Raw genomic sequence first — 21,145 nt, 5'->3', positions numbered from 1 at the left:
ACTTTAAGGAACTTTTTCTTTATTCATCCTTATAATAATAATAATTATTTTTTATTTTTTCAGTGCCCTCTAGAGGAAAGTAGCACATATTGGTTCCTAGCACTGCCGAATTTATGCAGAGTTCTCTTTTTGGGGGCATCTTAAGAGTTCAAGATCACATGCAAAGTCAAGGTTGTGTTGGAAGTAGGAGCCGTGACTTCTGACTCTTAGAATTGATGTAACTTTCCACATTTTGATTTTTCCAACTGGCATGTTAGTGTTGTCTGGGAGAAGATTCAGGATGTGTGGGAATGGAGATATTACCATTAGATTCTTTGGGACTGTTTGGATTTCCTACCTTGCTAAATACACAAACAGCTTCCTGACTTAATTTTTTTTTTTAAAAAAAGGATTCATAGTGGGAGAAAAGGGCATGGGAGATTTTCAATTCATAAATACAGTTCTGGCTGACATATATTAGAAGAGGCTAAAGGGTTTTGTTCTTTTTTTTCCCCCTTTGGATAAAAGTATGAAGCAGTGAACCAGGCACTGTGTAAGTACTTCTTTCTTTCCTCCATTCTTTAAAAAAAAAAAAAAAAAAAAAGTTTTCAAAAAAGGAGAGGCCCAGCTAAGGCCAAGAAAGGAGCAGTTTTAATACGACAGAAAATCTTTGGAAAATCCCTTCTTGTTAGAAAAATGTTAGTAGAATGTGATGAGGCTCTCGTGGACTCTCAGATGGCAGGACTGTGAATTGATAAAGGACTGCATATTCGCTTCATTTCCAGGACGCTTTGACAGTATCCTTTACACTGGTCTAGGTTATAACTTATTTGGCTACAACAAATATGCTTATATTGTCATGGTAAATACAAATTGGTATACACCATTAGTCTTTTACCCTCTCCAGTAGAAAAATGGATATAGCTATGTAGCTTGGGTTTTGGCACAAATGGAGTTCTCTATTCTAATACTCTTCAACTCTTATATTTGGTATAAGTAGTTCAGCAACTGACAGGCTCCCTATTAAAGAAGGGGTCTGTCAATAAATATCAGAAAGTATATATTTAAATAAAATCTGTTATTTTCAAGAGGTAAACAGTGAGAAACAGGATGATTCCATTGGTTGAGGTGTTTTTGTGTCTTTGGAATTCTTTCCAGAGATTCATTCATATAGTCACACCTCATTTCCAACCAAAATAAGTAATAATCAACTTAATCACCAGGTTCCAGTTGACTTTTGTCCATCCCGACTCTCAACCTCAAAGTCATAACCTTCCTTAGAATGACGGCTTTCTGCCATTAAGAATAATCAAAAGAATGTAATGTATGATTTGAAGAGGCCTCTTAAAATAACTGAGTTTGTTGCACTTTAGATTTACCTTCTGTTTACCTGAGATGTTTGCCTGTCCTTTTCCTTAGGTACCAAAAACTGTGGAAGAGTTATGTGAAACTTCGCCACCTCCTAGCAAATAGTCCCAAAGTCAAACAAACTGATAAACAGAAGCTGGCACAGAGGGAGGTCTGTATCAAACTCCATTCCTAGGTGATTAATGATGATGTGGTTCAGGTGTATTTCACGATTGTTGTATCACACTGTACTTCTGGTACAAGATGGAAAAATATGTTTAAAAAAAAAATCATGCTTTACCCTCCTCCCCACATTATTATACCAATTGATTTAAAGAAATCTTTTAGTATTTAAGGGAGCCTTTTTATCCCTGTATTAGTCTGTTTTGCATTCCTCTAAAGGAATACCTGAGACTCGGTAATTTATAAAGAAAAGAGGTTTATTTGGTGCATGTTTCTGTAGGCTATACAAGAAGTGTGGCACCAGCATCTGCTTGGCTTCTGGGTTGTCCTCAGGATGCTTTTAGTCATGGTAGAAGGTGGATGGGGAGCAGGCACATCATATGACAGAAGAGGGAGCAAGAGAGGGAGGAGGGAGGTCCCAGACTCTCTTTAACAAGCAGATCTCACATAACTCATTACCATGGGGAAGGCACCAAGCTATTCATGAGGGATCCACCCATGACGCAAAAACCTCCCACCAGGTCCCATCTCTCACATTGGGTATCATATTTCAATGTGAAATTTGGAGGTGCCAAAACATCCTATCTATATCAGCTCCTAAAATGCCAGTTTCTTAATGGATTATTACCATTGGGAATCAAACATATCTTTTATAGATATTAAAGCTTAAATTTGATGAATCAGCCTTTTATCTTTAATTTGGTTGCACATTATACAACATTGGGCCCTACTCAGATTTCTTGGTCTTAAAGTTGGAAAAGATTGTCTTCCATTGGTCTGCCAGTTTAGCATGGTAAACTTATTTTGTAAGGTTTCATATCCCAAATTCCATATTTCCTTACTAATGGGTAGTAGTATCCCTGTAATCCAGGATAACTTATGTTTTAGTTTTAATTACAAGAAAAAATGGTTTCAGTATCAACATAGATTTTTGTCTCAGAAGTTTTATTCTGCTGGGGTTGTGTAAGAGCAAAGCTTTGAAGGTGGAAAAAGTGTTTGAATTCTGGCATTGTCACTTACTGTGATTTAAGCCAGTCAGCCTGTTTATAAAGGAGGGAACTAAGGTTGAGAGGCTGACTGAAATGTTCCTCCGTTGGTGCACTCAACAAAAAAGGTAGTTCCACAAACTTCTGAAATACGCCGTTTAACGGGCCTCTTGTGGTATTTGACCTGTAAAAGGAACTTAATCAATAGTGGGGGTGGGGTGGTTCCTGTTGTTATGAATTCCTATGAGATTTTGATTCAATTACATGCATACAAATATACAATTATTTTTACAATTATTCGAAGGACCGTGAAAGGGAAGAGTTAGTTCCTGATCATGTCTCACAGATGACATTTTGGATCGTAGTCTTTTTTTATATAAAATATGCCCTTACAGCAAGGGTTTTTATAAGGGATTTGCAAGTTAGAAGGCAACTGTTAGAATTATGTGGGTTTCAGGTTAATTTGCCGATTGTGTGACTGGGCGTGGTGGCTCATGCCTGTAATCCCAGCACTTTGGAAGGCCAAGGTGGGCAGATCACGAGGTCAGGAGATCGACACCATCCTGGTGAACACGGTGAAACCCCGTCTCTACTAAAAATACAAAAAATTAGCTGGGCGTGGTGGCGGGTGCCTGTAGTCCCAGCAACTCGGGAGGCTGAGGCAGGAGAATGGCGTGAACCTGGGAGGTGGAGGTTGCAGTGAGCTGAGATTGTGCCACTGCACATCCAGCCTGGACGAGAGAGCCAGACTTTGTCTCAAAAAAAAAAAGAATTTACTGATTGTCTTTCTTAGATGTAAATACTTAACATGATGCATGATAAAAATTTTACATGCTGATTTCAAATCCCAAACCACATTTTGCTTCCTTTATCAATGAAAGGGCATATTTTTTTCAAAAATACCAGAATGGTAGATTTGGTTTAGATTTTTTCTTATCTAGTTGCCAAGAAAGGCTGGGCTGCATTATACCCCAAGCTCTGAGCATTCTAGCCTCCATTTTAAAGAAAATACTGTAATTTTGTATGAAGAGGTTTGAGTATCTGAATGTAAGGGTAGTAGTAAATGAATCCAACTTATTTTCTAATGCTTGATGTTTGGCTTACTATTGCTATATAGCAGTTGTGTTACTCATAATGAATTGTTTTCTAGGAAGCACTCCAAAAAATACGGCAGAAGAACACAATGAGACGAGAAGTAACAGTGGAGCTAAGTAGCCAAGGATTCTGGAAAACTGGCATCCGTTCTGATGTCTGTCAGGTGGGGACACTTCTGAGGACACAGTTATGCCCATACTTTTCTTCCTTTAACACAAATCTAGTACTGAGGGTTTCTTAATTGAGAATGTTCTGTAGAAAATACTACCTTGAGGCTAAATGGAATACCAACTATAAATTGTTTTCTATTATTTGGATTTTGTTTTCATTGTCTGTTTTGACGCTGGTATGTGTGTGTATGTTGTGCTTGTAGGTATTGGGGCGGGGAGAAGCTTACTTAGTAGTGTTCAGTTCAGTCTCTTCTCTTTGGATGAAGGTAAGTCTGTCCTTCTCATGCATCTGCTCATGCATCTGCCTGTTTGCAGCACATGTATAGGTGCTTGTACAAAAGAGATAATCCAGCAGCCCTACAAGCAGACTCCTGAAGTGTATGTTTTCTAGACCGATGACTCAAATTTATGTTGCAATTTATATTGCAGAGAACTGAAGGCATTAATGAACAGAATCAGTGTATACTTCATATTTGAACCAAATGATAATATATTTTCTTTGGGTGAACTCAATAGAATAACATTTCTGCTATATGTAACTGACTGACTAATAAGCATTTTTGTTTTTCCTATGGGTGGAATTTATATGTGATTAAAGATCCCCCAAACCAGCACATTCTGTTTTTTCACTTGATTCTTTTGTCACAATTGATATTGGATGAAGTCCATGAGAATTACAGTAAAGGAAATGAGTACACAGGCTACGGTCAGGTAATGCAGTTTGCTGTGTTCATCCTTTTGTAAGAATACTTCCAGGCTTCCATTTATTTGTTTCGATGGTAGCATGTGTTACAGTAAGTTCAAGCAGCTTCCTCTTAGCTTCCTCTTAGTGTTCATTTCATCATAATGAATTTTAAAAAAAATCAGTTTGGCATTTAATTATTATATTGACTAGCAGAGTTTAAAAGTATTGCTACACAATTTACTAAGTGATATCCAAAGCTAACTATTTTTGCATTAAGATGAACTGCTATTGGTGTAATATTGCCAGATATTTTCAGGGTAATCATCTACAGTGGTAACCAGCTGTTTTCATCAGGTCCACAGTTATTTTACCAATTGACAAATATCTTATGACTGTCAGTACTTTTAGATGAATATTTTACTTCCATTGATTCTCTCTCAGGGCCGTTTGAAGCTGTATCACCCGGTTTTTCTATTTGTCAGTGTTTCCCCAAAACCAGCGTAATGTCATCCTAAGGTAGACATCATCAGAACAGTGAGCAGAATCCTAGACAGTTTGCTCCACATTTGATGATCTCAGTGATAAATCAGAGTTGATTATCTAAGAGATCATAAAATTGTTGAGCATTAAGAACTAGATGGTACCTTCCAGACTTTCTAGTTAGTAGTTTTGAACTTGTGTTTTTGGTTAACTTCAAAGTATTTTTTTCATACAAAACCCTTTTAGAGCCATTATTTGTAAAAAGATAAAGAGTAACTGCCTGATTGACTAGTGGGAGATGGGAGTGGAGAGAGTATCCTGTTTTACTTGATTTCTCCCCCACCTCCTGTAGCAGTCCCTAAGGCCACTGAATACAGTATCTTTTTCTTTTTCTGAAGCTTTGAGCCTTTTTTTTTTCTTTTGTAAAGCAAACAAGAGTGCTGAATTATCTGTTGCAGTACAGTTTTGTATTCTTCAGCTATATCACAAATGTCTTCCTCTACCCTCAGCTAGATGAGAAGCAGCTGGAGGCGTAAGTGATCTTGTCTCTTGCTGTGTGATATGCTATATTCTGTTTTGAGGTTGGTAGGTAAAAGGACTCAGTCAGTTTCCTTGCCTAACTGGTGGAAGAAAAGGGATCCTGATTAAACCCCTGCGAAGATGAATGCTTTATGATCTAATAATCATTCCTCCCTCTGTAGAACTCTCACTCTTCCAGAGAGAACTGCCATCTGTTTAGAAGCCATGCTTCCATTCTCTGGTCCTCCGAATGGAAGTCTTTTTCAGATTTTGATAAAATTACCCTCATATGTAAATGACTTGATTAAAAAAATGTGAATTGTTGCCTATAAGTTCATATACTGAATGCAGAAGGAATTGCTTTATGGTTTGAAAAGAAATATGTCTGCATATAAATAAATGAAAATGAGCCAGCAGGCTACCTGAGAAGTCCATAGAAGTGGAAGAGAAAGAAATCTTACACAGTGGCAACATGGGGGCTGAGAGTGAACTATTAAAACCAAAAATCCTTGTGCTTTGGTGAAATAGTTCCTTACACACCAAAATCAAATTATCCTGAAGGCATTCTGTAGCTCTCAAGGTGAGATGAACAGTTGAAGTATCTGTTTATTTTGACATATTAAATATTATTTCACCATCAGTGAATATTCTTGGGGTTGTGAAAGTAAATTGTTACCTGCATTGGGCTTAAAACATCAACATATGGAAATTTGGAGGTGTTCATCAACTCATTCATGACACGGGAGCAACCTAGTTCAAACTTTAAATACCAAAAAAACAAAAAAAACAAAAAAACCCTACAGTAAGGTTTAGGGGAAGATACCAAAAGTAAACTAGTGTAGTTGACTTTTGGCTCAAAATAAGCATTTTTGCAATGAATATTTTCATTACATTTATTTACACCTTTCCTTGTTCTGTAATTGTTTTGAAGTGGTAACTCTTTTTATGAATATGGGAATTAATAAAGCACTGACTCTGCAAGCCATGGGCTCCATGGTGAAGCCTTCAGTGCTAGTAATTTGAAACTCTCTTGACTCTTCTCACTGAGCTTTCTCTTAGTCGGTCCTATTGCATATTAACGGTCAGAAAGTCTTCCTTTCTACTGATACATCTTACAGAAAACCTTTGACAAGTAGAGAACCTCTGGGTACATTTTAACTAAGAGTTTTTGCCACAGATGATACGTTAGCTCTTCCTGGAATTTTTATGTTTTAAAATTCTCAGGTATTTTACATGCATCACACAAAGGTTCTGAACAGTTGCCCTTAAATTATTGATGTTTGCCATACATTTTGTTTGAATTTTTTTAACCTTGAAATTCCTTCAGTGAACAATGAAGGCAGCAAAGCCATTCCCCCTAGTTTTCTTGTAAAGAAATCAGACAAAATGTTTTATCATGTAGCATTAATGACCAAACATCTGAATATATTTTAGAAGCCATTTTAGTCATATTTTTAGGATAGGGTCTTTTTGCATCCTTAATAAATGTTTAGTCCAGTGCAGGTTTGTCTAGTCACAAGTCATATATGTTAACATTTTTTATTGTTTATTTGGCCTTTGTTCTTAATGTAAAGATTTTGATGATGTTTAATAAAACCTGTGATTTTTTGAGAAAGGGACCAAGAGTGTTTTTATTGTTTTTTTACAAGTGGAATTGGCTGTGGCTTACAATGATATTTAATTTCTTATATTAGAATAAATGTTTTCTTTTGGTGTGTTTTCCTCACATAAGCTGGTGGCATATCATAATGCAGTTTAACATCTCCAAAATAAAAGCATTTAGTATTTTTGGTAATAAAGAATAAAAATCTAATTGGGAAATAGCAGTTAAGTGAATTTATACATCGAATACTTTGAATAATTTTATGATTATTCAAAGTCTTTGAACAGATAGGCTCATACTTAATTTTTAGAAGAAAGGATTTATCTAAAATCCTTGGTAGTTTTTCTCTGTATTCAGTAGTTCATTGATATAGAACCTACTGTTTTTTAGTAATAATTGCTAGTAGGTTGCTAGTAAAAGCCTTGAGATGCTATCTGGTGGCTGCAGGAGATGGAAACCATTGTGATAAATCTGAGATGGAGTGACCTCAGTACCAGCATCTCCCTCTGGAAGTACATTTCCCCAACCAGAGAAGTTACCAAGGATTGTTAGGAGATTAGAAAATTCTATCTGGTGCCCCAGCCAGTGTTAAGAGGATTGAAAACCTAGGAGTAGGTGCTATAACTTGTAATTAAATGTGAACCGAATATGGACCTGTCACTATGTTTGTAGATAAATCGTTGAATAATTTTTTCTGTGTTGCTGCTTGTTAGAGTGAATTCTGGGTAATGTGGAAGAAAAAGGAATCAAAACCTGAATCTGAGTCTAAAAAATTCAGCATAATGACTCAGAAGAGGAAGAAAAGCAACATGCTGCAATAGGACCTGCATTTTTTAAGAAAAGGGTTTCACACACTGAGGTTAAATTGGTATCTTCTGTAGAGGGAGGCGCCTGGACCCTGTGCTATACTGAGAAGGTGGTCCATGGAAATCAGTAAACTAACTCGGAAGACATGAAAAAAGGAGCAAAGAATTTACACCATCACAGTCACATCACCAGTAGGAGACTCATGCCAAATGCGGGGACACTGTAACTTCTTAAGGAAAAGAAAGGAAGCACAGGTGCCTGGAGAACTGTTGGCCTTTGAGGAAAGCTGAGTCGTGGTGGTTGGTATTTGTATTGAGTGGACAGAGAGCTGTCTTTGGACTAATTAATGAATGTGCTGTTTTCCTAGAGTGGCCATCTGGAATGGGATGGAAGGCTGCCATGCATTATCAAACTATCTGATTCTCTTGCTCAATGATTTGTCAAGGAATGACTCAACAGTGAAAAGTAACATCTCTAGGGATTCACAGACTTTGGACAGCAAGTTGAAGGATGTATTTTCTAAATTAGATCTTGTAGCAGAGGGAAGGAGGAATGTCTGAGGGCAATGGCTTCATAGTTATTGTTAACAAAGGAATTTTGATTTTTAGTCTGTATGAGATACTTGATTTTTTAATTGGAGCATAGTGCTGCTTGTGAAGAAAGGAAAGATTTGTTTAAAGACTAACTGACCTGATAGAGAATTTTTTTTTTAAGAGATGGGAGTCTTGCTGTGTTGCCCCGGCTAGAATGCAGTGGCTATTCACAGGTGCAATAGTAGTGCACTCTGGCCTTGTTGCCTTGGACTCCTGGGCTCAAGCCTCCAAAGCGGGAACTACAGGTGCATGTCACCTCGTCTGGCTAGTATTATATTTTATTAGGAGTAATTTAAAACATACAAGATGAAAGAGAAAAGTATAATGAACTCCGTAAACTATCACTTAGCTTTGACTGTTATCAAAAGCATTTCTGTAATATCAAATACCTAGTCAATGTTTACATTTTTCTCGTCTATTAAATTTATTTTAGTCCGTTTAAATTTGGGTCCATGTGAGATCTATACATTGTGATTAGTTGATGTTGTTTAAGTCTCTTTAATCTGTAGGTTCTCATTCCATTTCTCCTTTTTTTCCCTTGCAAACATCTGTTGCTGAAGAAATTGGGTTATGTGTCCTATAGAGTTCCTACAGTGTAGTCTGAGTTTTGCTGATTGCAACTTTCTGGTGTCATTTACCAGGTACTTCTGCCCCTTGTGTTTCCTATAAATTGGTAGTTGGATCTAAAACTGCACTGTCCAGTACCACTGGTTGCGTGTGGCTATTTAAATTTAAATAAATTAAATGAAATTAAAAATTCTGCCTCTCAGTTACTCTCACCACACTTTGAGTGCTCAGTAGACATATGTGGCTACTGCCCATTACAACAGCACAGATAATAGGATATTTCCATCATCATAGAGTGCTCTGTTGAATAGCACTGACCAAATTTAAGTTCAGTTTTTTTGCAAGATATTTTCACAGGTAGTGGTGAGGACTCTCTTTATTTGTATGTGACATTATCAGTCATCGATGGATCGTTTACTTAGACCCAGTAATTAATTAAGGTCTGCCAAAATGATATTCTAATTCTGTCTTTATTCATTTATTACTTAAAATACTTTTAAAAAAGGATCTTTTCCTCATCAACTATTTGATTACCCTGAGATACAGATCCTGTGGGACAGCACCAAAAATTACTCGTTTGATTTATTCCATAAAGCACAACTAGTAGTCCCAGATTAACAATTTAACAGCACCACCACCAATATGGTGATGCAAAATAGTTGCTTGTTTGGGAGGACAGATGGTCTTTGACTTACAATGGGGTTACATCCCAGTAAACCTGGAGTAAGTTGAAAATATCATAAGTTGAATTTTCAGTTTATGATTGGTTTATTGGGACATAGCCTATCATAAGTCGAGGAGCATACTGAATTAATATTGCTTACATGTCATTGTAAAGTCAAAAATTTTTAAGTCTTACCATTGTAAGTTGGGGACTGACTGTTCTTTTTTGTCTTTGATTATCTATAGCTGTATCTCACTGGAGATTTACACTCAGTTTTCTGTATCTCGTGGTTATGCCACAAACTGGATACACAGAATTCATTTGTTTCATTTTACTTTTGATTTTAAGGGTTCCATTGACTGACTGACCAATTGATTGAGTCAGGGTCTTGCTGTGTCACCTAGGCTGGAGTACAGTGGCACTGCGATCATGGCTCACTACAGCCTTGAACTTCTAGGCTCAACACATCCTCCCACCTTAGCCTCCCTAGTAGCTGGGACCACAGGTGTGTGTGCCAACATGCCTGGCTAATTTTTCTATTTTTTGTAGAGACGGGGTCTTGCTTTATTGCCCAGGCTGGTCTCAAACTCCTAGGTTCAAGTGATCCTCTTGCCTCAGCCTCCCAAAGTGCTGCAATTACAGTCATGAGCCACAGTGCCTGGCCTAGATTCCTTTTAAAATTTAAAGATTGTTTTATAATTATGTAAAATGTTCACATGACTCTGCAGTCAAGATTTACAGAGTCAAGTGTATTTTTTTTTTTTTTTTTTTTTTTTTTTTGAGACGGAGTCTCGCTCTGTCACCCAGGCTGGAGTGCAGTGGCGTGATCTCGGCTCACTGCAAGCTCCGCCTCCCGGGTTCACGCCATTCTCCTGCCTCAGCCTCCCGAGTAGCTGGGACTACAGGCGCCCACAACCGTGCCCGGCTAATTTTTTTTTTGTATTTTTAGTAGAGACGGGGTTTCACCGTGGTCTCGATCTCCTGACCTTGTGATCCGTCCGCCTCGGCCTCCCAAAGTGCTGGGATTACAGGCGTGAGCCACCGCGCCCGGCTTGTATTTTTTTTTTTAAGTCGTAACTGCTATCTCTGTTCCTTGTATCATTTTCTTGCCACCCACCCCCGATAGGTAACTGTCTTTTAAAAATGGCTTGTGGCCGGGCACGGTGGCTCACGCCTGTAATCCCAACACTTTGGGAGGCCGAGGCGGGTGGATCACGAGGTCAGGAGATAGAGACCATCCTGGCTAACACAGTGAAACCCTGTCTCTACTAAAAATACAAAAAAAAAAAAAAAAAAAAAAAATTAGCCGGGTGTGTGGCGGGAGCCTGTAGTCCCAGCTACTCGAGAGGCTGAGGCAGGAGAATGGTGTGAACCTGGGAGGCAGAGGTTGCAGTGAGCCGAGATTGTGCCACTGCACTCCAGCCTGGGCGACAGACCAAGACTCCGTCTCAAAAAAAAAAAAAAAAAAATGACTTGATCTGGCTGCACATGCGGTGGCTCACTCTTGTAATCCCAGCATTTTGGGAGGCGGAGGCAGGCAGATCACCTGAGGTCAGGAGTTTGAGACCAGCTTGGCCAACATGGTGAAACCCTATCTCTACTGAAAATACAAAAAATTAGCCAGGAGTGGTGGTGTGTGCCTATGGTCCCAGCTACCTGGGAGACTGAGGCAGGAAAATAGCTTGAACCCAGGAGACAGAGGTTGCAATGGGGCAAGATCACGCCACTGCACTCCAGCCTGGGAAACAGAGTGAGACTCCATCCAAAAAAAAAAAAGGCTTAATTTTTTATTTTTATATAAGCAAATATATATGTATTTTTGTTTGTTTTCCTCTTTCTTGTATGAATGGTGGTATCTTAAACACACTTTTCTCTACTGAGATTTTGTTCACTTAACAATGTGTCTGGACCAGGTGTGATGGCTCAGACCATAAATTCCAGTGCTTCCTCCAGTGCAGGAGGATTGCAAACTTAGCCAGGTGTGGTGGTGCACACCTGTTGTCCTAGCCACTCAGGAGGCTGATGTGGAAGGATCACTTGAGCCCAGGAGTTTGGGGCTGCAGTGAGCTATGATTGTACCACTGTACTCCAGCATGGGTGACAGAGTAAAACCCCATCTCTAAAAAACAAAACAAAACAACAGTAACAACAACAACAATAACAACAAACCATGTGTCTGGAGGTCACTCCATAGCAATGTATAGAGCTTATTGATGTGTTCGGCTTTCTGTCTGTAAAACTGTTTTATGTTAGTGGGTACTATGAAATCCATTATATTGGCTTTGTTTTTTTCCTTTTTATATCCTTTGTATTCAGGAAGACTTGTATTTTTATTCTAATGGTTACCTTTATACTGACAGCTTTATAGTATAATTACATTTCTCCCTTACCTCTCTTTCTTTCTGTGTGTATGTGTATATGTGTGTGTGTGTGTATCTTGTTGTCTTTTAGTAAAAGTAGCTTCTCTCTGCTTCTTCCCATAATCCTCTCTCTCACCTGGCATCTAATTTGAAGTGATATCCTTTTGTTGCAAGTTAATAAGGCAGGCAGCAACCTCATCCTACTCTTTATATATTTCTTATTCTCCCTTGTTTTCTGATGGTTGTACTAATCAGTGTTAGAATGTTTAATTATTTCTTATATTGACTCCTTTGTGATTATCTACCAATAAAAATATATTTGCAAGTAATCATCAGATCATATGTCATTGTCAATCTCCCACCTCCCCTTTCTCATTTGTCTGAAGCTCATTTTCTAAACCATTCCTCAAGAAGGCCTTATAGAAACAGTGGTCCTTGAGTTTCTGCATGTTCCTCACAGTTTGACTGTGGTCTTTATTTTAACGGTCAGTTTGGCTGGATATAAAATCTGTGGATCACATTTTCTTTCTTTAATATTTTAAATACATTCTCATTGTTTTCTGGCATGAAACATAGCTGTCAAAAGTGTGGTAACAATATGGTCAGGTATAGGTACTCACGACTGTAATCCCAGCACTTTGGGAGGCCAAGGCAAGTGCATAACCTGAGCTCAGGAGTTTGAGACCAGCCTGGGCAACATGGCGAAACCCCGGCTCTACAAAAAATTAGCTGGGTGTGGCGGTGCACACCTGTGGTCTCAGCTACTTGGGAGGCTGAGGTGGGAGGATCACTTGAGCCTAGGAGATGGAGGTTGCAGTGAGCCGAGATCATGCCACTGTACTCCAAACTGGGTAACAGAGTGAGAACCCATCTCAAAAAAAAAAAAAAAAAGTGTGATAACAATATGAGTTTAAGTGAGTTGGTCCTTTTGTCTGAGTGCCCAAAGGATTTTTTCTTTTTCTTTAGAAACCAATAGTTTGCTAGAATATGTCTCAGCTCTTTTCAGTTAATTTTTTCAGGTATGCTGTATATACTTTCAGTATATACTTTCAAGTTGTCTTTTATCTCAGGAAAGTTTTCTTTTTCTTGTATTACACATTTCATTATTTTCTTTTATTTTGATTTTTAAAGTACTCCACTTATATGCATCTTATATTTTCTTTGCTTCTCTTCTGGATCTATCATGTTCTCTTGAATTCTTCATTCAAGAAGTAGTAATTACTTCTTGCATCTTATATCTTCTTATAAGATATTGTGTCATATCTGTTTTGCTTCTCTTCTGGATCCATCATTTTCTCTTGAATTCTTCGTTTCTATTTTTCAAAAGCACTATTCATTGGGTTAATCTGATTTTGTGTTCCTTCTTGTTTAGTCTTGAAGTGGTTATCTCCTTTTATGTTTCTTTTTCCTGAGTTTTGTCACTTCTTTTCAAATCTTCCTTTCCTCTAATCTCATTTCCGAATTTATGTAATATTTATTTGTAATTTGTGTTAATCCTCCTATGGTTTTATTTCTTTGCTTAGAAGGTTATTGGTATGTTTCTCTGGAATTTTTTCTTTTCTTTTTTTTTTTTTAAAGACAGAGTCTCGCGATCTCGGCTCACTGCAAGCTCCTCCTCCCGGGTTTATGCCATTCTCCTGTCTCAGCCTCCCGAGTCGCCGGGACTACAGGTGCCCGCCACCAAGATAATTTTTTGTATTTTTAATAGAGACGGGGTCTCACCGTGTTAGCCAGGATGATCTCGATCTCTTGACTTCGTGATCCACCCACCTCGGCCTCCCAAAGTGCTGGGATTACAGGCGTGACCCACCGCATCCAGCCTCTGGAATGTTTTTATTATCAGCAAGGATGTTATTCTACTCCTCTTCTTAGAAACATCTTTGAATGGGATTTGATCATGATTCTTTTCTGTTGCTCTTTAAGAAACTTAAAAATTAAGTAAACTAAATGAAATATTTTCCTGTACTTTTAGAAAGGGGGTATAAGCCAGGATAGTTTTTCATGGTTCTGGAGCTCCTCCTCCTGTTGTTTTTGCAGTGATAAAAGAAATAATATGGCTTCACACTAAGATCTGCCCCCTCCGCTTCTCTCCTCTGCTTTTGTCTGGACCTTCTCTCTTTTGCCTTTCATTATCCCTCTCTAGCGAAATGTGGCTTGCACTCCCAGCACTTTCTCCTCATTGTGGGCCTTTTATCTTGTAGGGAGCTTCACCTTTTGTTTTTTTGTTTTGAGTGTTTGTAGGTCCCAGGTGTCTTCAGCACAGTTAGACTGTCCTCCCGTATTCACTTAATGAATTCGATTCGGCAGAGCTCTCTCCAGTTTGGGTTATTTCCGGTGAACATGTGTTGTTAATTTTGAGTTTCTTCCATTATCAGGGCCTGTCTCTTCTCTCACACAGATGCTGAGACGTAGCTCTTTCTCCTCATCTACTCTTAGTTAGGGACTCAAGGGGGTACCTTGTCATTTAGTTTTTATGTAGATAATGTTCATTGGTCTTTCATTTTGCTAGTCTAGTTGCTCTATTTTTATGGGAGAATTTGAGTTTCTTTTTTTTTTTTTTTAATTAAAGCGGTTGGCAGACATAAAGATGCCAGACATAAAGATGATTGTATTTTAATATTGCAAAGACTGATACTTTTAAAAACTGAGCTAGAAATTTAAAGTCTTGTAGGTAACACTGAGACTTGATGTCTGGGATTCAAGATGGAGATGGGTCATCTATACCCTTCCATGGTACTCACAAAAGCTTTATTTGGAAGGAGAAACAGGCTTTGTTTGGAGCAGATTTAGAGAAAGTGGTTAAGGGATTCAAAGCTGTTTTACATGAGAAAAGGTTAAAGGAAGTAAGGTAGTAAGGTGTAGGTTAGCTAAAACAAGATGTGGAAAGCCTGCCATTAAATGCATTTTGTTTTTGGGTAGAACTCGGGTTAAAGGGGTAAAACTTCCAAAGATACAGATTTGGGCTTAAAGTTAATAGTAATTTTCGGGCCCGGTGCACTGGCTCATGCCTGTGTAATCTTAGCACTTTGGGAGGCTGAGGCAGGCTGATACCTTGAGCCTAGCAGTTTAAGACCAACCTGGGCAACATGGCGAAACCTCATTTCTACAAAAAACACAGAAATCAGCAGAGTGTGGTGTTGCACACCTGTAGTCCCAGCTGCTGGGGCTTGGTGGCTGAGGTGGGAGGATCTCTTGAGCCTGGAAGGTCGAGGCTGCAGTGAGTTATGATTGTGTCACTGCACTCTAGCCTGGGTGACAGAGTGAGACCCTGTCTCAAAAAAAAAAAGGTAATTTTTAAATAATCAGCAGACTCTAAAGAGGGTTTTATTTTCCTGACAGGCAGCGATTCATGTCTCATAGGAAATATTAAGAAAGTAAACAATTCACCAGGTTGAGTTCATGCTTTAGAAAAGGCAGTTGCACTGAGTAGTCTTCATGTCCTAACCCATGTCCTATCCACCTTGAGTTTTTAGCATCAACTCTTGAGCTTCCTGCAGTTTAAATGGCTGGAAAGCTATTATACTTTGATTGTGCATGTTGTTTCCATATTGTTGTGTTTATCAATACAGCACTTATAAAAACAAAGTGGTTAAAGTGCTGATAATTAAAATTCTAATGGCATATTTCTAGCTTTAATGGCAAAAACAATGTCTTCACCTTTTCTGTCTCCCACACATATTGTAAGGCCTTGCACGTGGAGGTGCTCAATTATATACTTACTGAATTGAACTGGCAAGAAAGATTTTTTGTTGATTAGAGATCCTATTTGGTAGAATGAATCTTTCTTTATAAGTTAATAACATAACTAATTTCTATAGTTTGAAGCAAATCCATTTTCATGTACTTTTAAACAATGCCAGCTTAAAATACTTCAAAGACTGAAATAATATAAAGCATATGTCAGTCATTCTGTGGGCTGGGTCCATCCTCCAGGTTCTGATGAATAAGAATGACTCCCTACATTCTTTTGTGTTCTTGGGAACAGTATTAAGGAAAAGAAAAAGATATGCCTTCCATGAAATTATCTCCCAATAAGGAATTTATAGCCAAATGAAAAGAGATTGAAGGAAAAATTTAAATTCTGTGTCCTTGGGTACCTTAACTGTACTGGTGTCTTTCTAAAAATTGTCTTCAGAATGTTAGATCATTAAATGTTAAACCTAGGGTGGCATATCTGGTTGAGAAGCTCTTAAAGGATAATCATGGGCTTCAGGGGTTTGTGAACCCATTAAAATTGTGTACAACTTTTGCATGTTTGTGCACAAGGACATTTTTCTGGGGAAAGAATCATTTTTCTTGGATTCTCAAAAATATCTTGAGCCTAAAAAAGTTTCAAAATGAATGAATCCTAATCCATTCCCCTTTAATTAAAGGTAGACAAGGAGGCACAGAAATGCATGTGACTTACTCAAAGCTACCCTGCTGAATACTGATAGAACCAGGGCTATTCCTAATGGAATGAGGGCTAACAGACCTTGTTCTAAGAAGATTTTTGTATTTCCTCTTTTAATCCTTTTAGCTATCCTTGAAAGTAGGTATATTTATTATTCTCATTGTGCAGATGAGGAAACTGAAGCAGAGAGGTAAGATAACTTGCCCCAGGTCACACAGTGAATAAGTGGCAGAGCAGGATTTGGACCCAGGCATTCTGATTCTAGAGACTATATACTCTCAACAGCTACAGTCTCTCACAGAGGATTCTCCGAATGCCATGAAGCCAATAAGCTGTTTGAGGACTTAGTGAGATGGAATTTGGAATGTGAAAATGGTTCTGACTTGTTGTAAAACAAATGAAGTGACTTTATAAGTTTTTATAAAGTTAAACATATTGAATACTTTTTTTTTTTTTTCCTAGCATGCAATGATGTTACCTGTTCTGACCCATCATATCCGCTACCACCAGTGCCTAATGCATTTGGACAAGTTGATAGGATATACTTTCCAAGATCGTTGTCTGTTACAGGTAAGAATTATTCTCCTGTAAACTCACGTCATAACAAGATAGGAGTAATTCATCTTGCACGTCACAAATGGTACATTGGGTTTTCTATCCTGGGAAGTGACAGGGATTGATAAAAACATAGTTCTCTCCATTGCTCTACCCTGGTTGCCTCTGCTACTTTCCAGCCCATTCTCTCACATTTATTTGAGATCATCCCTAAAAAAATTGACTAAAACTGAAATTTGTCAAATCTGAGTACCTTCTTCCAGCTTTTCCTCCTTTATGTCTCTCCTTTTCAGGTGCTGAGAATTCTAACTTCTCTGAAAGATGTAGTTTTTTTTTTTTTTTTTTCTTTTCTGGTATAGAGTTTTGCTCTTGTTGCCCAGGGTGGAGTGCAATGGCGCAGTCTCAGCTCACTGCAACCTCCGCCTCCCGGGTTCAAGCGATTCTCTTGCCTCAGGCTCCTGAGTGGCTGGGATTACAGGTGCCTGCCACCATGCCCAGCTAATTTTTGTATTTTTAGTAGAGACGGGCTTTTGCCCTGTTGGCCAGGCTGGTCTCGAACTCCTGACATCAGGTGATCCGCCGGGCCCACCTCGACCTCCCAAAGTGCTGGGATTATAGGTGTGAGCCACTGCGCTCAACCTAAAGATGTGGGTTTTTACGTTTGTTTCCAGAACAGGGCTTGCGTCAGAGATCTGGAAATTTGTTTTGGTCACTTAAAAATTTTTTTCAGTAGATTTAGGGGTACAAGTGGTTTTTGGTTACATGGATGATTTGTACAGTGGTGAAGTCTGGGCTTTTAGTGTACCTGTCACTTGAATAGTGTACATACACCCAATAGGTAGTTTTTCATCCCTCACCCTCCTCCCAACACTCTTCATCTGAGTCTCCAGTATCCATTATACCACTCTGTATGACCCTGGGTACCCATAGCTTAGCTCCTACTTGTGAGTGAGAAGATGCAATATTTGGTTTTCTGTTTCTGAGTTAATTAACTTAGGATACTGGCCTGTAGTTCCAACTGAGTTGCTGCAAAAGCCATTATTTCATTATTTTTATTGTGGAGTAGAGTTCCATGGTATATGTGTCCCACGTTTTCTTTATCCACTCATCAGTTGATAGACACTTAGGTTGATTCCATAGCTTTGCAATTGTAATTGTGCTGCAGTAAACATAGAAGTGCAGGTGTCTTTTTGATAGAATGACTTCTTTTCCTTTGGGTAGATACACAGTAGTGGGAGGACTGAATCAAGTGTTAGATCCACTTTTAGTTTCTTGAGAAATCTCCATACTGTTTTTCGTAGAGGTTATACTAATTCATATAGCTTATATAAAGTTCAGTGTATTATAAGCCTTCCCTTTTCACTGCATCACACCAACACCTGCTGTTTTTTGATTTTTAAATAATGGCCACTCTGACTGGGGCAGAGTGGTAGGTGGTATCTCCTTGTGGTTTTAATTTGCATTTCCCTCATGATTAGTGATGTTGAACATTCTTTCATGTTGTTTGGCCATTTTTATATCTTCTTTTGAAAAATGTTTGTTCATGTCATTTGCCCACGTTTTAATGGGATTATTAGTATTATTATTATTATTTCTGGCTGATTTGTTTTAGTTCCTTGTGGATTCTGGATATTAGTCCTTTGTTGGATATATAGTATGCAAATATTTTCTGCCATTCTGTAGGTCGTCTGTTTGCAGATACTTGGGGAGATAAGATGGAAAGATCAGGGCTTAAAATTCAAATGGACAGACAGCTCCCTTTCCTGCTTAATTTAGGATGATACAAAGATGGTGCCCCCATGCTGGGTTTTTGTTTTGTTTTTGTTTTTTGAGACAGGGTCTCCTTCTGTCACCCAGGCTAGAGTGCAGTGGTGTGATCATAGCTCACTGCCGCCTCGACCTCCTGGGCTCAAGTGATCCTCCCACCTCAGCCTCTTGAGTAGCTGGGACTCCAGTCATGTGCCACCACACCAGGCTAATTTTTTATTTTTTGCAGAGATGGCGTCTCACTGTGTTGCCAGGCTGGTCTTGATCTCTTGGGCTAAAGTGGTCCTTCCACCTTAGGATTACAGGTGTGAACCATTGCATCTAGTTTATGCTGTTTTAAAGACTGAACTTATTTTATTGAAATTTTAGCTGGCCATGACTCATCCAAGTCATCATTTAAATTTTGGAATGAATCCTGATCATGCCAGGAATTCTTTGTCTAACTGTGGAATTCGGCAGCCCAAATATGGAGACAGAAAAGTTCATCACATGCACATGCGGAAGAAAGGTATGTCTGGATGATTTTAAGATGTGAAGATCCTATTTTGGCCTGTGTTTTCTGTTGTAAATTATTTCGCTTCTAGGAATGGTTCCCTGGGTGACTCTTTCACCATTTCATATTCTAGTGATTACTGACTCTTTTTTTTTTTTGAGACAGAGTCTCACTCTGTCACCTAGGCTGGAGTGCAGTGGCACAATCTCAGCTCACTGCAACCTTTGCCTGCTGGGTTCAAGCGATTCTCCTGCCTTAGCCTCCTGAATAGCTGGGATTACAGGCATATGCCACCATACTTGGCTAGTTTTTTTGTATTTTTATTAGAGACAGGGTTTTGCCATATTGGCCAGACTGGTCTTGAACTCCTGACCTCAAGTGATCTACCCGCCTCTGCCTCCCAAAGTGCTGAGGTTACAGACATGAGCCACCGCGCCTAGAGCCACCGCATGGACTCTTTTATAATATTTACTTTGAGCAAGAACTATAATAAGGGTTGATGAGTTTTTTAGAAAAATTTCTTTTTCCTATCCAGTGTTTTAAATAATTGTTTATTACACTTTGAGACAGGTAGATTCCAAATCTTTTAAAATCACATTGACATGAGATAATTTTTTTCTACTGTAATATGATGGTCCTATAATTCTTCTATCCATATTTACTTGTGTATTTGTTTTTATTTTAAATAGGGATTAACACCTTGATAAATATTATGTCACGCCTTGGCCAAGATGACCCAACTCCCTCAAGGTAAAGTTGATTTTTAAAAAACAACTTGATTGATATGTAATTCACATACTATACAATTTACTCATTTAAAGCATACAATTCAGGGTTTTTAGTAAGTTCACAAAATTGTGTATCCATGGCCATTATCTACTTTTGCAACATTGACATTACCCCAAAGAGAAACCCGGTACCCATTAGTAATCTCTCCCCATGTTCCTTAGCCTGCCCAGTCCTAGGCAACCACCAATTTATTTTCAACCTCTATGGATTTGTCTCTTCTGAACATTTTATGTGAAAGGTATCATGTAAGTCAGTTCTTTGCAATTGTCTTCTTTTACCTAGCATGTTTTCAGGATTTGTCCATAGTATGGTATGTGTCAATACTTCATTGTTTTTATTGCTAAATAATATTCCATGATGTGAGCATACCATATTTTATGTATCTGTCCTTCAGTTAATGGGCATTTAGATTGTTTGTACTTTTTGGCTGGTGAATAATGCTGCTGTGAATATTTATGTACAGATTTTGTTTGGACATATATTTTGATTTCCCTTGGGTATACACTTAGGAGTAGAATTGCTGGGTCATATGGTAACTCTGTTTAACCTTTTAAGGAACTGCCAGACTGTTTTCCCAAGTGGCTGCACCATCTTATATTCCCAGCAGCAATATAGCAGGGATCCAATGTCTTTACATTTTTGTCAACACTTGTTATTGTCTGTCTTTTTTATTCTAGCCCTTCTATTCTAGTAAATATGAAGTATTATGTCATTGTGGTTTTGATTTGCATTTCCGTCAGAGCTCATGAAATTGAGCATCTTTTCATATGTTTATTGACTATTTGTTCATCTTCTTCGGAGAAATATCTGTTCAAATCCTTTTCCCATTTTTAATTGGGTTATTCTAAATTATTGAGTTATAATAGTTTTTAAATATATTCTCAGATACAAATTCCTTATCAGATTTGCAAACATTTTTTTCATTCTGTGAGTTGTCTTTTCTCTCTCGATGATGGCCTTTGAAGTACAAAACTTTTGATGAAGTTTTAACTATCCTGAGTTTATTGCATTTCCTCACAAATTTTTGGAATAGCTTGTCAATTTCTGCAAAGAAGTCAGTAGGGATTTTGATAGGCATTATGTTGATTCTGTAGATCAATTTGGAAATCA

At 38.3% G+C, this 21,145-nt stretch overlaps 2 protein-coding genes across 2 annotated transcripts in view; one reads left to right on the top strand and one right to left on the bottom strand.

Moving 5' to 3' along the window:
- The window catches only part of DROSHA (drosha ribonuclease III), a 135,233-nt gene that overhangs the window by 65,227 nt on the left and 48,861 nt on the right, over window positions 1–21,145 (top strand). Inside the window, exons 21-25 of the mRNA XM_050793002.1 lie at window positions 1,399–1,498; window positions 3,646–3,753; window positions 16,894–17,001; window positions 19,123–19,261; window positions 19,936–19,996. Coding sequence (XP_050648959.1) covers window positions 1,399–1,498; window positions 3,646–3,753; window positions 16,894–17,001; window positions 19,123–19,261; window positions 19,936–19,996 — 516 coding nt within the window. The remainder of the gene's footprint in view (window positions 1–1,398; window positions 1,499–3,645; window positions 3,754–16,893; window positions 17,002–19,122; window positions 19,262–19,935; window positions 19,997–21,145) is intronic.
- The window catches only part of C6H5orf22 (chromosome 6 C5orf22 homolog), a 117,099-nt gene that overhangs the window by 90,333 nt on the left and 5,621 nt on the right, over window positions 1–21,145 (bottom strand). The window lies entirely within an intron of this gene.

Source organism: Macaca thibetana, chromosome 6, assembly GCF_024542745.1.
Source record: "Macaca thibetana thibetana isolate TM-01 chromosome 6, ASM2454274v1, whole genome shotgun sequence".
Taxonomy (NCBI): domain Eukaryota; kingdom Metazoa; phylum Chordata; class Mammalia; order Primates; family Cercopithecidae; genus Macaca; species Macaca thibetana.
Note: the sequence above shows the minus strand (reverse complement) of the source record. Positions and strands in the feature narration are given on the sequence as shown.